The sequence below is a fragment of the Mauremys mutica genome, chromosome 1, assembly GCF_020497125.1.
Source record: "Mauremys mutica isolate MM-2020 ecotype Southern chromosome 1, ASM2049712v1, whole genome shotgun sequence".
In the NCBI taxonomy this organism is placed as follows: domain Eukaryota; kingdom Metazoa; phylum Chordata; order Testudines; family Geoemydidae; genus Mauremys; species Mauremys mutica.
In genome coordinates, this window is record NC_059072.1 from 337098131 (window position 1) to 337112517 (window position 14387).

A 14387-nucleotide genomic window follows, 5' to 3' on the forward strand; every position below is an offset into this window, starting at 1 on the left:
GTGGCAACTGAGTTTTGTCCCAGTATGTGTTGCTAATGATAACCCTGGTGCCCCTACGAAATTGAGATATCCTCTCCTTTATCATGGTCCTGGCGAGGCTCCATCACAGATTCCTCCATCAACTCTTGTCTTAACTCCCTCTGCAAACATATACAGCACTTCTGAAGATATTAACTATTCCCCCTATCAGTATAAAAGATGTTGGGAATAAGACTCTACACCAACTCTTGGGCTGTGCATTCAGCAGAGGGCTACAAATGGCTACATTTGCTTGGAATAAGCACTCATCTCTTTGGGTAATGGGCTGAGTAGAAAGAACCATTAGCATGCTAGCACTGTGATGTGGAGGTGGAACAAGGGCTGGCCTTGTAGTAGAAAGGTGCTTGTTCTCACTGCAGTTCCATAATAGTTGTAGGGAGAACAGCAAACATGGAACTACCATGTCAGATTACACCAATATTCAGAACACACAGCACTTCACATTCATTAATTTTACAACACTGGGTAAAAGCATTTTACAGATGGGGAATCCAGGGCATAGTGAGATTAAGTGGCGTGGTGGTCACAGAACTAAGTGATGACACAAACAGGCCTAGAACTCAGCTCCCTGGCCAGTATCCATTTCACTGGACCATGCTGTGGAACATTTGGCTGAAAGGCAAGTGGACTGCATTGTAACAAAATATGATTATGTCTATTATTCGCTATCAAGTTGTTCTCCTTTTGCTGTTGTTCAACTTCCATATCCTATTTGGGGAAAAAAACAAATAATAATTGGAGATATACTCATCTCCTTGAACTGAAAGGTCACTGAGTTTTGTCCATCCCCCTACCTTCACTAGCAGGACCAAGTACTGATTTTTGCCCTGATTCCTAAGTGGTCCCCTCAAGGATTGAACTCACAACTCTGGGTTTAACAGGCCAATGCGCAAGCCACTGAGCTATCCCTTCCTCCTGCCCTAAAAGGGCATCCAGGACCTTAAACATTTAACCTACTTATGACAGCACACTGGGCTAGTCATAACTTCCCAAGGACAGACTTGAAACATCAGTTCAGCATACTTTTGCATTTCACGCTTCTGGCTATTGTATAAGCAGAGGGCAATTGGGGTTTTCCCCTTATGAAGACCCATCCTCACTGTAAAATTACAAAGATACAACCACTTGCCACACTCTTTAATGCTTATATCACACTTCCCATTTTCAAATAATTGTATAGATACTAATCAGTCCCCAGAACACCCCCATGAGGAAGGTGGTGAGTTTTACTATTCCCATTTACAGATGGGGAAACTGAGGTGCAGAATGATTTAGGGACTCCCTCTGGACTCCATATTAAGAAAAGGTGAATGCTTAAGGTGCTCAGGTATCATGCTGATGCACCTGGTCTAAAAATGCAGAGATGAAAGACAATTGCTGGAATCACAGGTTCAAATTACACTATGATCAATTTGGTCTCTCACTTTTCTGAGGTATCGTGGATAAAGGTCCAGTCCTAAAAGCCTTTATTGTTTAGCCCAGGCTTGAAGAAGAGCTCCGTGGGACTCGAACGCTTGTCTCTTTTACCAGTAGAAGTTGGTCCAATAAAAGTTATTACCTGACTTGCCTTGTCTCCCCCATTTATTCAGGTGAGCAGTCGCTTTGAAATCAATGGGAGTAGTCACATGGGTGAGAGTATGCAGGATCAGGCCCAAACAGAGAATCTGGCAGCTTTACTGTGTGTTATGTTTTCTTAGGAGACTTTGAAAACTGAGATCCTATCAGCTTTGCACAAACAGTAAAGATCTTGTATCTCACTTTCCAGGAGTGGGTGGGGTGGGATCTACTGCCCTTAGCCAATTCCACCTCTCTCTCACTGTGAGCCAGTTGCATTTCAAGGGTGATAGATTATAGAGATTAGATAAATAGTAAAGCTCTTGGGGATAATGGAGCTCTATAAATGTAAAACATAATTAAGAAAGTAAGGCTATTGTTTTCTGATTTGAATTTTAAACACATGAATTTATTTATAGCTGGTTTTAATTAAAGTGAATTTAAATCTTCAGCTGTGAATTAAAACCCCAACTCAGAGATTTTAGAGGAGCAGGGATATTGCAGATTATGGTTTTAACAGTATAAAATACCAAGACTCCTGGCTCTCTCTTTATTTTTCTATTGCTATGACAGCACAGTTCTTGAAATATTATTTAATATTTTGGGATATCGAGGTTTTTAACTATTGTAGGGAAGAGACATGGTGATCATTACATTGAAACTGAATATTCAGGCTGATCTGAAAGTGAACATCAGTGGAATTTAGGAGCCTAAGTGACCTAGGAGCACAAGTCCTATTGAAAGTCAGTAGGATTTATACATCTAAGTGATTTAGGTGCTTTTGAAAAATCTCACCCCCTTACTGACTAGGACAGTCACTTGTGCCAGCCAAGTTTTCTGTTCTATACCTAAGGACAAAGGCTTATCTTTAGCTTTAAACCATCTATCATCTATTATTTTATATTACATGGACTAGCCCTTGAAAGCAATACAATGTTTAATTACATGTGGGGAAAACCGGGTCACCAAAAAAAAAAAAAAAAAAAGATTAGATTCTTCACCAATAGAGCTGGAAATAGGGTGGGGAAATTGTCAGAGAATATTTGTTCAGATTTCAAAGTGGATTTAAACTGACTTTTTGCTTACACAAACATTCCATCCCCAGTGACAATTAAAAAGACAGACTTTGGAAGGACAGTCTGATCCCTTCTGCTCAGGACAAGCACACTGGCAGTGCAGTCTAGGGAAACCTTGCCTTGCTATATCTCTTCTGGGGACAGAGGACTGGAGTCTCCCCGGTTCTGAAGACTTGATGCAAAGCCCATTGAGATCATTGCAAAGACTCCCATTGATGTCTATGTGCCTTGGATCAGGCCCTCAGTCTGGTACTTTACTCGAGTGCCACATTCATTTGTACATTCTTTGATGTCTTATTTTGTATTCATTTTGTGCATATTTCATAGTCTGTGTCATGTCCCAGCTGAGGTGGGGCTGGATTCTGCTGTCATTTAAGTCATTAGCAAAGCTCCCACTGACTTTAATAACAGCAGGATTTAGCCCTTAGCCAAGAAATGTCTCTTCCTTTGATCTATCTACTGATGCAGGACTGGCTATTTCTTCACTGAGGGCGGAGTCTGAAAAGAGGGTGAGAGTCTGAAGGGAAAGAGCATGTTCCTCTTGGTGCCAGTCTGGGGCATGCTGAGCGCACGTCAGCTTTGGGAATCACGTAATCATTCCTATCACTTTGGGAGACCACTGTTATTTCTTCCTCTGGGTTCTTAGAACTCAGCAGGAATTCAAAGTGAGCTAATTCACCACAATAGGGCATTTGTGTATAAAATAACAAAACAAAAACCCTTAATGCTTTTCCAATCATAAGACTTTTAATCTTCTATGAGGTGCTTCGCGTTAGTCCTGGTGATCAGAATTATTTTACAATACAGCCTTTTGCAGAAAATGGCTCTAAACATCCCTGGTCTGGTAGCCACGATTGTGTTCTATGCGATAACATTGGCAACTGGGATTTGGGCTGCTTGGAAAACCAAAAAGGAGGAGAAGAATGCAAACCGAAGTGAGGTTGCCATGGTGGGAGGCAGAAACATGAACATTTTTGTGGGATTATTCACCACAACTGGTGAGTTTGTTTCTTAATATTAATTCCTGCTCTAGTTTATAATCTATATTTTAGATCAGTAAGAGTTTCTTAAATTCTGTTGTGAATTCTACTTATATAATTAACCTAAGGAGCTGTCTTCTACGTGTATTTGGGTTCAGATTTTTTGGCTAGAGGAATTGTTCTTCTATGTACCTACTTTAATTTTATTGGCGCTCTTGGTTTGTTCTTTTTTTCCAGTAGCACAGGATATCAACAGGTGATCAATGGCTCCATGTCTAGTTGGCAGCTGGTATCAAGCGGAGTGCCCCAAGGGTCGGCCCTGGGGCCAGTTTTGTTCAATATCTTAATTAATGATCTGCAGGATGGCATGGACTGCACCCTCAGCACGTTTGCAGACAACACTAAACTGGGAGGAGTGGTAGATATGCTGGAGGGTAGGGATAGGATACAGAGGGACCTAGACAAATTAGACGATTGGGCCAAAAGAAATCTGATGAGGTTCAACAAGGGCAAGTGCAGAGTCCTGCATTTAGGATGGAAGAATCCCATGCACTGCTACAGACTAGGGACTGAGTAGCTAGGCAGCAGTTCTGCAGAAAAGGACCTAGGGGTTACAGTGGACGAGAAGCTGGATATGAGTCAACAGTGTGCCCTTGTTGCCAAGAAGACTAGCGGCATTTGGGGCTGTATAAGTAGGAGGATTGCCAGCAGATTGAGGGATGTGATCATTCTCCTCTATTCAGCATTGGTGAGGCCTCATCTGGAGTACTGTGTCCAGTTTTGGCCCCCACACTACAAGAAGGATGTGGAAAAATTGGAAAGAGTCCAGCGGAGGGCAACAAAAATGATTAGGGGGCTAGAGCACATGACTTATGAGGAGAGGCTGAGGGAACTGGGATTATTTAGTCTGCAGAAGAGAAGAATGAGGGGGGGATTTGATAGTTGCTTTCAACTACCTGAAAGGGGGTTCCAAAGAGGATGGATCTAGACTGTTCTCAGTGGTACCAGATGATAGAACAAGGAGTAATGGTCTCAAGTTTCCCTGGGGGAGGTTTAGGTTGGATATTAGGAAAAACTTTTTCACTAGTAGGGTGGTGAAGCACTGGAATGGGTTACCTAGGGAGGTGGTGGAATTTCCTTTCTTAGAGGTTTTTAAGGTCAGGCTTGACAAAGCCCTGGCTGGGATGATTTAGTTGGGGATTGGTCCTGCTTGAGCAGGAGATTGGACTAGATAACCTCCTGAGGTCCCCTCCAACCCTGATATTCTATGATTCTATGATCATGTCAGAAATCCTCCCCCTTCTATCTCTTATATCCTGGAGGCAGTGCCATCTAGGGGTTAGGGTCAGGGGACTAAGTATCATGGTCTCTGTTCTCAACTCCATAACAGTACAGTACAATATCAGTACCTCTGTGAAGTGTTTTGAGATTCTCAGAAGAAAGCTGCTATGTAAATGAGGAATGTTATTATATGAAATACAAGTGTCTGTCTGCCACTGAAACACATACAGGCTTCACCACCCCAAACTGTTGAAAATTCTACTCAGTTCTTACACATAAGTGTAATCAAATAAGTTGAGCCCTCTATTCACTAGGACGGTGGTTCTCAAACTTTTGTACTGGTGACCCCTTTCAAATAGCAAGCCTCTGAGTGCAACCCCCCCTTAATTAAAAACACTTTTTTATGTATTTAACACCATTATAAATGCTGGATGCAAAGCAGAGTTTGAGGTGGAGGCTGACAGCTCGCGACCCCCCCATGTAATAACCTCGCAACCCCTGAGGGGTCCCGAACCCCGGTTTGAGAACCCCTGCACTAGAAGAAATGACAAATAAGGCTGAATATCAGGCAGAATGTCTTCCCACTGAGATTGTGGAATAGCCTCCCAGACAGATGGAGCAGATCCCACTGGCGCATGCAGATGTTCAAAACCGAACAAAGCCTTAGAAAATAAATGGAAGGGAACATTGCGTGGCAGAAACATTGACTATGGCCTGATCCTGGAAGTCACTGAGGGGGAGATTTCCAAAGGCACAAAGGGGAATTAGGCGCCCAACAGTGAACACCTCGGAAATCTCCCCCAAGTGCCTCCTGCAAAGTGCCAAGCATCCTCAGTGCCCATTGCAGTCAACGAAAAGTGTCAGTCGTTCATACATTTGAGCCTTAAATGACTTAACGGGGTCTTTTCCACCTCTCTGATTGGTTAATAAAACTTTAGCAAATTGATCCAACCCTACCTGGAGCAAGTAAACAGAAGGTTCAATAGAACCACCCAGAGGCAGATTAATAAGAGTTACCTGAACTCGGGATAGGAAGGAACCAATTAAAATTTTACTCCCTTGTTTGCCTACCAAGTAGGATGAAAGGAAATGGGAATCTGTCTTGCAGATAGCATTTAAACCCGATTCAAAGTTCTACTCCACTGGATAGCACTTCTATAGGGCATTGAAATATTTTGAAGAATTGATACTGGAAGTTCAGAAATTCAGTGGTCAGGATGTTCTATTCCATTCCTTTTACATTTCTTTACCTGTCCATCATTACCACCAGACTACCTCATCCCTATTCAGACACAGGGTTTCCTAAGATGAGATTTGGCCTCATAACCACATCAGAGACATGAGTGTATAAACGTGTGTATGGTAGTTGTGAGGTTTGTGCCAGTGAGAGTATAATGTGTGTATAAATGTGGGGTATAGTAATTGTGAAGTTTGTGCCAGTGGGTAGTACTCTCGGGGTACTTAAATTTTCACATCCTTGCTTCTGTGGGTTGTGAGAGTTATGTTGCTGTGTAGTAACCTTACCTGTTCCATCACAAAGTTTTTTGTGTATAAAGTTTAAGCATTTGATGTCGTGCCTACATTCAGATTATCTGGTGTCTCCTGCTGGGAGAATGGGGGAAGGTGGAGCTGCGCCTGTAGCTGCCGAGAGGGATAAGGAAAGGATCTGTGCCAAGGGGGCTGGGATCCCTGACAGCTGTGCAAGTGGTCTGACAGCAGAATTCAGACAACTTTCTGTGATGGCCATTGCTGATGATTTCAGCTATTTAATAAATGATCGGGACTCTCATAGCTGCTTTGTTTCTCAACAAAAGCCTTTATTGTTCACTCATTTTTTGCTCTGATTCATTAAAGAAATAGTTGGACAATATGCCAAAGTTCTCAGACATGGTTTCCTCAAGGTAGGCACTTAAATTCATATTTAGATACCTAAATAGAAGTGGCCTGATTTTCAGAGGTGCTAAGAGTAATGGTTACTGGGCTAACTGCACGTAATACACCTCCTGGTCTCTCCAAGCATATCTCCTTCTAGGTCTGAGAAAGAAGTGATGGCCTTAGTGTGGAAACATGGGTTTCTCCCACTCTTAGACCAGCTGCTGGGCTGCAGTTCCTGGTGTGTCAGCCATGATCACCTTAGCAGGTCTGACTGCTCAGACCCTGCAGTCTTATTCCCTCTAGGACAAATTAAGGTTAACAACATTGTATTTAAAAAATAATGGACTGTTTTCTTTGCACCCCTGCCCCATCCTCCTCCCGGTATTATTATCTTCATGATTACTATTATTAAGAATAATATTAATAATAAGCAGTACTCACCTACATTCACCAGGGGTATTTCTTGCTGCTTTTTGTAGCACTCAGCAACTCCCGATCTTGTTGTGCAGAGATGAAGAAATAAGAGACGTCCCTTCTAAGAAGGGGCTACTGGCAACCCTACAATGCAATGACAGTGGTAATTAGAGATCAAGCAGCTTCCTCAAAGCAAAGTATTATTTACTTAGAACAGTGGTTCTCAATCAGGGGTACGTGTACCCCTGGGGGTATGTAGAGGTCTTCCAGGAGGTACATCAACTCATCTAGAGAAATGTTTCTCAACTGGTGGGGGGGTTGCAAACCCTAGGGGGGTGGGTGTTGCAGGATAGGTTTAAGGGGGTTGCAAGTGCAGGGCTGACATTAGAGGAGCAAGCAGGACAATTGTCTGCAGAGGCAGATTTACAGCAAAACGCAGGGTGCCCTGGCACAGGGCCCCGCAATGACAGGGGGCCCTAGGGCCAGGCAGCTGCAGGGGCAGAAGCTTGGTCCTGCTTCATATGCCTTATCTTCTAGCACAAAATATGACGGTAGCCATATGATTTCTTCTTTTTCTCAATTTCCTCTTGCTTTTCTTTTTTTTCAGCAACTTGGGTTGGAGGTGGCTACATCAATGGGACAGCTGAGATCGTGTACCTCCCTACACGAGGGCTGGCCTGGGTCCTGGCTCCAGTAGGATATGTTCTAGCTTTTATCATTGGTAAAAACAACAATTCAATTCTTAAATGTTTTCATTACAAAGCAGTTTTAGCAACATGAAAATTTAGGCTTCTTGTTGTCCAGATGCCTATATTCTGAGTTGTCCAACTCAAACGGTTGCATAAAAGTGATTATGAAAGTCAGCAAAAGTTGGAGACAGAAAGGCACAAACTGGATTGTTCACATTAAAAGAACTCTGTTGAGGGGTCTTCAAGGATCCTGTTAAACTTAACAACAAACTGAAAGATTCTAGAAATGGGAGAAAATTATTCTCATTTAAATCACCAAAATGCATTTTTATTGGTTAATTTTAATGAAATGAGGTTGCTCCCCCTTCTTGGACACTGCTTATTTTGGGGACTGGTAGGGGTGAACTTTACCATCATGGCTGCCTCTCCCATCATTTCCTGGGGTTACCCGCACACTGTAGGGGCACCCACCTTTACCCTGTTCCTAGGGCTCAAGGCATAACCCCACACTCTAGGGCAGAGGTGGGCAAACTACAGCCCACGGGCCACATCCAGCCCACAGGACCGTCCTGCCCGACCCCCAAGCTCCTGGCCCAGCTAGCCCTGGCCTCTCCCCTGCTGTTCCCCTTACCCCACAGCTTCAGTTCACTCACTGGGTGTTTGCAGGGTGTTTTACCAGTGAAAGAGCCTCACACAGTAATATTCTTAACCTCTATTTATTAACTCACCCAAACAAAATGCACATGCAAAGCATACAGTGCTCACCGCTCCCAATAAAGCTGATGAGCTTTTCCTGCTGGCCAGTCAAGATCAGGTCATCCAGGGACTCCAGCTTCTGCACAATATGGTTGGCAGGGAGGGTGTTGAGCCTGATCTTGGGCTGTGTTCTGGAGTTGGTTCCAAAGAACTTCCTTTTGGACCCCAGTTTATATAGTAAAACTTGAGTCCTGCTTAGCTATACCTTAACTAATCATTTTACTGAAGTATTACAAAATAATTCTTTGACCAATCCTAACAATTCTTCACCCAATCATGCCCCACCACTTTAGTTGATTTACACCTTGCAAAATTAGTTATGTAACAGACAGAAACAATGAACCAGACAGAAACTATGCAGATAAACAATAGAGAAGTAAGGACTATCAAGGGAAAACAATAGAGATTTCACAATCACAACTGTTGATTCCTTGCCAGACAGAATGCTATTAAACAAAGTTTTCTTTAAACATCTTAATATCTGTTTTTTTATCTGGCGATGGTGGCTACTATTAGAACAGGATCTCCTTCTTAACAGCCCGACATTACATTATTTTAATGTAATTTAAACGGAATGTGAGGATGTGACTTTCTGCTTCTTGGCTCTTGGCTACTGTTCTCCTATTATGGCTGCAGAAAAAAGGCCTCAGGCCTTACACTGTGGCCTTAGGATCTACCTTGATACTATTGGGCTGTAATCATCCTGATCCTGAAAGGCTACCAGAGCAGACTTAGCCAGAGAGAACCAGATGAAATTACCACCTCCACCAGTTTCATCTACATCCTGACCACCACCTGAGTTTTGAGATTTGGGTTCCGGCCATCATCCACCTCCCTCATATATTATTTGCCCTCTCTATCTTGTCTCTTCTCTGGACTATCTTTCTCATTCTACCGTCTGTCTAATAAGAGTCTGGCTTAGCCAGACAAAACAACTCTACTTTTTGAAACACTGCTGCGAGCCTGTGACCAGAGAGGCAGCTAAAAGCAGCGACCTTAGACAGCCTGACAGAGGTACAAGTTTGCCAGGTCTGAGTGACTGATAAGACGATGTGCTGGGCCTGTGTTAACTAGAGAGAAGTTACGCTTTTAATAAAAGATTTAAAAATGGTTAACAGTGGTTGTTATAGTGGAAACAAGCCAGCTAAACCTGAATACCTGAACTGCACATAACTATTGAATGTTGTAACACTGAACAAAGGTTTTATTAATATTTTATCCCTTATTGGGCCCCAGACACTGTCCTATCAGCACACCAGATACCAGAGTCCAAATCAGAATGTGAAGGTTCTACTCATTTATGCCTGATCCCATTGAAGCCAGTGGAAAGACTCTCATTGACTTCAATGAGTGTTGGATTAGACCCCAGCAACCTATTTCTTATGAAGCCCTAGCCTTGTTCACCTCAACTCAGTGACAAAACTCCCAGTGACTTCCAAGATGCAAGACCATCACCTTAAATTATTAATTATTATTAATAATAATAATTAAAATTATTTATATATTATTTATTATTGTTGGGCCAAAACTTGAGGTCTTTGCTCAGCACTTACTCAGACACAGTTCTACTGAAATCAATGGAAGCTTTCTGAATGGAGCTTTCAGTTTTCAGACTGGAGAGAGGTAAATAGTGGTGTCCCCCAGGGATCTGTACTGGGCCCAGTCCTATTTAACATATTCATAAATGATCTGGAAAAAGGGGCAAACAGTCAGAGGGCAAAATTTGCAGATGATACAAAACTACTCAAGATAGTTAAGTCCAAAGCAGACTGTGAAGAGCTACAAAAGGATCTCACAAAACTGGGTGACTGGGCAACAAAATGGCAGATGAAATTTAATGTTAAACACAAAGTAATGCACATTGGAAAACATAATCCTAACTATACATATACAATGATGGGGTCTAAATTAGCTGTTCCCACTCAAAAAAGAGATCTTGGAGTCATTGTGGCTAGTTCTCTGAAATCATCCACTCAATGTGCAGCAGCAGTCAAAATAGCAAACAGAATGTTGGGAATCATCAAGAAAGGGATAGATAATAAAACAGAAAATATCATATTGCCTCTATATAAATCTATGGTACGCCCACACCTTGAATACTGCGTGCAGATGTGGTTGCCCCATTTCAAAAAAGATATATTGGAATTGGAAAAGGTTCAGAAAAGGGCAACAAAAATGATTAGGGGTATAGGACGGCTTCCACATGAGGAAAGATTAATAAGACTGGGACTTTTCAGCTTGGAAAAGAGGCGACTAAGGGGGGATATGATAGAGATCTATAAAATCATGAGTGCTATAGAGAAAGTAAATAAGAAAGTGTTATTTACTCCTCATAATACAAGAACAAGGGGCCACCAAATGGTAGCAGGTTTAAAACAAACACAAGAAAGTATTTTTTCACGTACTGCACTGTCAACCTCTGGAACTCCTTGCCAGAGGGTGTTATGAAGGCCAATACTATAACGGGGTTCAAAAGGGAGCTGGGTAGATTCATGGAAGATAGGTCCATCAATGGCTATTAGCCAGTATGGGCAGGGATGGTGTCCCTAGCCTCTGTTTGCCAGAAGCTGAGGATTGGGTGACAGGGGATGGATCACTTTATGATAACCTGTCTGTTCATTCCCTTTGGGGTACCAGCCATTGGCCACTGTCAAAGGACAGGATATTGGGATTGATGGACCTTTGGTCTGACCCAGTATGGCCGTTCTTATGTTCTTGAGGAAGGAATTCAAGATTTTACCCATTATCTGTTAGCATTTATATAGCACCAACAGCATGCTAGGCACTTCAGACAGAAGATAGGCCCCTTGCTCTGGAGAGCTTACACTGTAAATAGATGGCCATAATAGATGAAGGAAATGACAAAAGAGGGTGGAACAGCAAAGAGGATAAGCATTCATCTTTGTGATTCCAAGGTTTTCTTTGTTATCCTCTAATAAGAGAAAGACTTGGGCCTGGTCCACACTACACAGTTAGGTCAACCTAGCTATGGAAGTATCTTCGCTTAAATTTGACTCAGAGGGAAGAGTGCCACCTACTGCATTTGGTGTGAACAGTTTCTTCTACTATATTGCACTTTTCTGATGCAAAATTAACTCAGCCAGACAAAGATGGGTTTATACATGCTTGAGGGAGCTGAGCTAAGAAATGCGCCTCCCTGTGATAGGTGGGAGCCCCTTGAAACTATTGTTTGGGTTGCTTGCGTTTCTGGAACTGACAGAGTCCTTCTGCTGCTCGGGGTATACAAGACTTTGTCCAAAAAAGAGTTCCCTTCCCCCTATCCAAGGGCAGGAAGGAACAAAGTAAAGACAGGAAAAAGAAAAAATAGATGATCAGTCTCTTGGGCTGTCTTTCTGTCACCTCTCTGAGGCCTGGTCTACACTAGGACTTTAAATCGAATTTAGCAGTGTTAATTCGAACTAACCGCTCAACCGTCCACACCAGGAAGCCATTTAATTCGAACTAGAGGGCTCTTTAGTTCGAATTCGGTACTCCACCCCGACAGGTGGAGTAAAGCTAAATTCGACATGGCTAGCTCGAATTAGGCTAGGTGTGGATGCAAATCGAACTTAGTAGCTCCGGGAGCTATCCCACAGTGCACCACTCTGTTGACGCTCTGGACAGCAGTCCGAGCTTTGATTCTCTGACCAGCCACACAGGAAATGACCCGGGAAAATTTGAATTCATTTTCCTGTCTGGGCACTTTGAATCTGACGTCCTGGCTGGACATCGGGGCGAGCTCCGCAGCACCTGCAACGATGCAGAGCTCTCCAGCAGAGGAGTCCGGCCAATCCAAGAATAGAAAGAGGTCCCCAGCATGGACAGACCGGGAAGTCCTGGATCTGATCGGTGTGTGGGGCGAGGAGTCTGTGCTGTCGGAGCTGCGCTCCAACAAGCGGAATGCAAAGACCTTCGAGAAGGTCTCCAAAGCAATGATAGAGAAAGGATACAGCCGGGATGCAATGCAGTGCCACGTGAAAATCAAGGACCTGAGACAAGGCTACCAAAAAGTCAGAGCGGCAAACGGACGCTCCGGAGCCCAGCCCCAGACATGCCGCTTCTACGAGGCACTGCATGCCATTCTAGGTGGGTCTGCCACCACTGCCCCACCAGTGACCTTGGACTCAGTGGATGGCATAGTGAACCTGGACAGTTCCTCCTCGATGTTCGCCGATGGGGAAGATGAGGAAGGGTCTGTGGAGGACGGCGCAGGCGACAGCGAACACAATACCGCTTTCCCTGACAGCCAGGATCTCTTCATCACCCTCACAGAGATCCCCTACCAACCCTCCCCGGCCGTTAACCCGGACTCTGAATCAGGGGAAGGATCAGGCGGTAAGTGCTATAAACATGTAAACATTTATTTTTTATAAAACAGGTATAAAAAAATAGAAATACTATATATAAAATTTTCAATGAAAAACTATATGAAAAGTAGGTCCACACATATAGGGATTGAACAATAATCCTCCAGGGCAGTGATGAGCTGCCAAAATTTTAACAACGGGTTCCCTCCTCCCTCCAAAATTTTAACAACGGGTTCCATCCTTCCTCCCCCCTCCGGCGGGGGGGGGGGGTCGTGTCCCATCCAACCCCTCATGTTCCTTGACACCCTCCCCCGGGACCCCTGACCCATCCCCCCCTTCCCTGTCCCCTGACTAACCCCTTGCCGCCCCACCCAACCCCTCCTCTCATTCTCAATGGCCCCCCAGAACCCCTACCCCATACAACTACCCCTTCTCTCTGTCCCTGAGTGCCCCCACCACCTCATCCAACCCTGCTCTTTCCGGACTGCTCCCCGGGACCCTTGCCCCCATTCAATCCCCCTGTTCCCTGCCCTCTGACCCCCCCACCCCCAAACTCCCCTACCCTCTCTCCAACACCCCCTCCCTGCCCCCTTACCGCGCTGCCTGGACGTGGCTGGGCCAGGACAGGAGTCGCGCGGCCGGAGGATGCGGCGGGAGCCCAGCGGCCGGAGCCAGGTGGCTGGCCGGGTGGAGCCAGGGAGGGCTGCGGCCAGAGCTGGAGCCGGGCAGCCGGGGCCGCCGCCACGCACTGCCGGAGCCCGGCCCCCTGGCAAAACAGCAGGGGCGGCTGGAGCCACGGGGCCAGGCCGGGCTGGAGGTGGGGGGCCGTGTCCAGAGCCGAGCATCCCGGTAGGTGGGGGCACGGCAGGGCCGGGGGGGGGGGGGGCGGCTGGGGCCGGGCGGCCGGGGAGGGGTTGGGGGGGGTCGGGGACGCGGGGCCGTGCCGCAGCCGGTGAGGGTCGGGCGGGGACCCGGGGACGGGGGGGGGCAGGGCCGCGAACGCGGGGCCGGGAACGCGGGGGGGGACGCCGCCCGGGCGGGTCGGCCGGGGCCCCGGGGACGGGGCGGCACCGGCAGGGCTGCGGGGGAGGGGGGATGCGGCCAGGGAGGGTCGGGCGGGGACCCGGGGGGGCGGGTGTCCGGGCAGGGTCGCGGCCGGGAACGCGGGGGGGGGACGCGGCCAGGGAGGCCGGTGAGGGTTGGGCGGGGACCCGGGGCCGGGGGGGGGGCCGGGAAGGGCCGCGAACGGCCGCGAACGCGGGGCCGGGAACGCGGGGGGGGCGGACGCGGCCAGGGAGGGTCGGGCAGGGACCCGGGGACGGGGAGGGCCGGGCAGGGCGGCCGGGAACGCGGGGGGGGAACGTGGCCAGGGAGGCCGGTGAGGGTCGGGCGGGGACCCGGGGCCGGGGGGGGGGG

At 46.2% G+C, this 14387-nt stretch overlaps 1 protein-coding gene across 1 annotated transcript in view; it reads left to right on the forward strand.

Annotated features, from left to right (window-relative positions):
• The first annotated feature begins 1920 nt into the window (after positions 1 to 1920).
• LOC123355311 (high-affinity choline transporter 1-like) overlaps positions 1921 to 14387 on the forward strand; it is a 40815-nt gene continuing 28348 nt past the window's right edge. Inside the window, exons 1-3 of the mRNA XM_044997658.1 lie at positions 1921 to 1960; positions 3477 to 3667; positions 7827 to 7940. Coding sequence (XP_044853593.1) covers positions 3490 to 3667; positions 7827 to 7940 — 292 coding nt within the window. The 5' untranslated portion in view covers positions 1921 to 1960; positions 3477 to 3489. The remainder of the gene's footprint in view (positions 1961 to 3476; positions 3668 to 7826; positions 7941 to 14387) is intronic.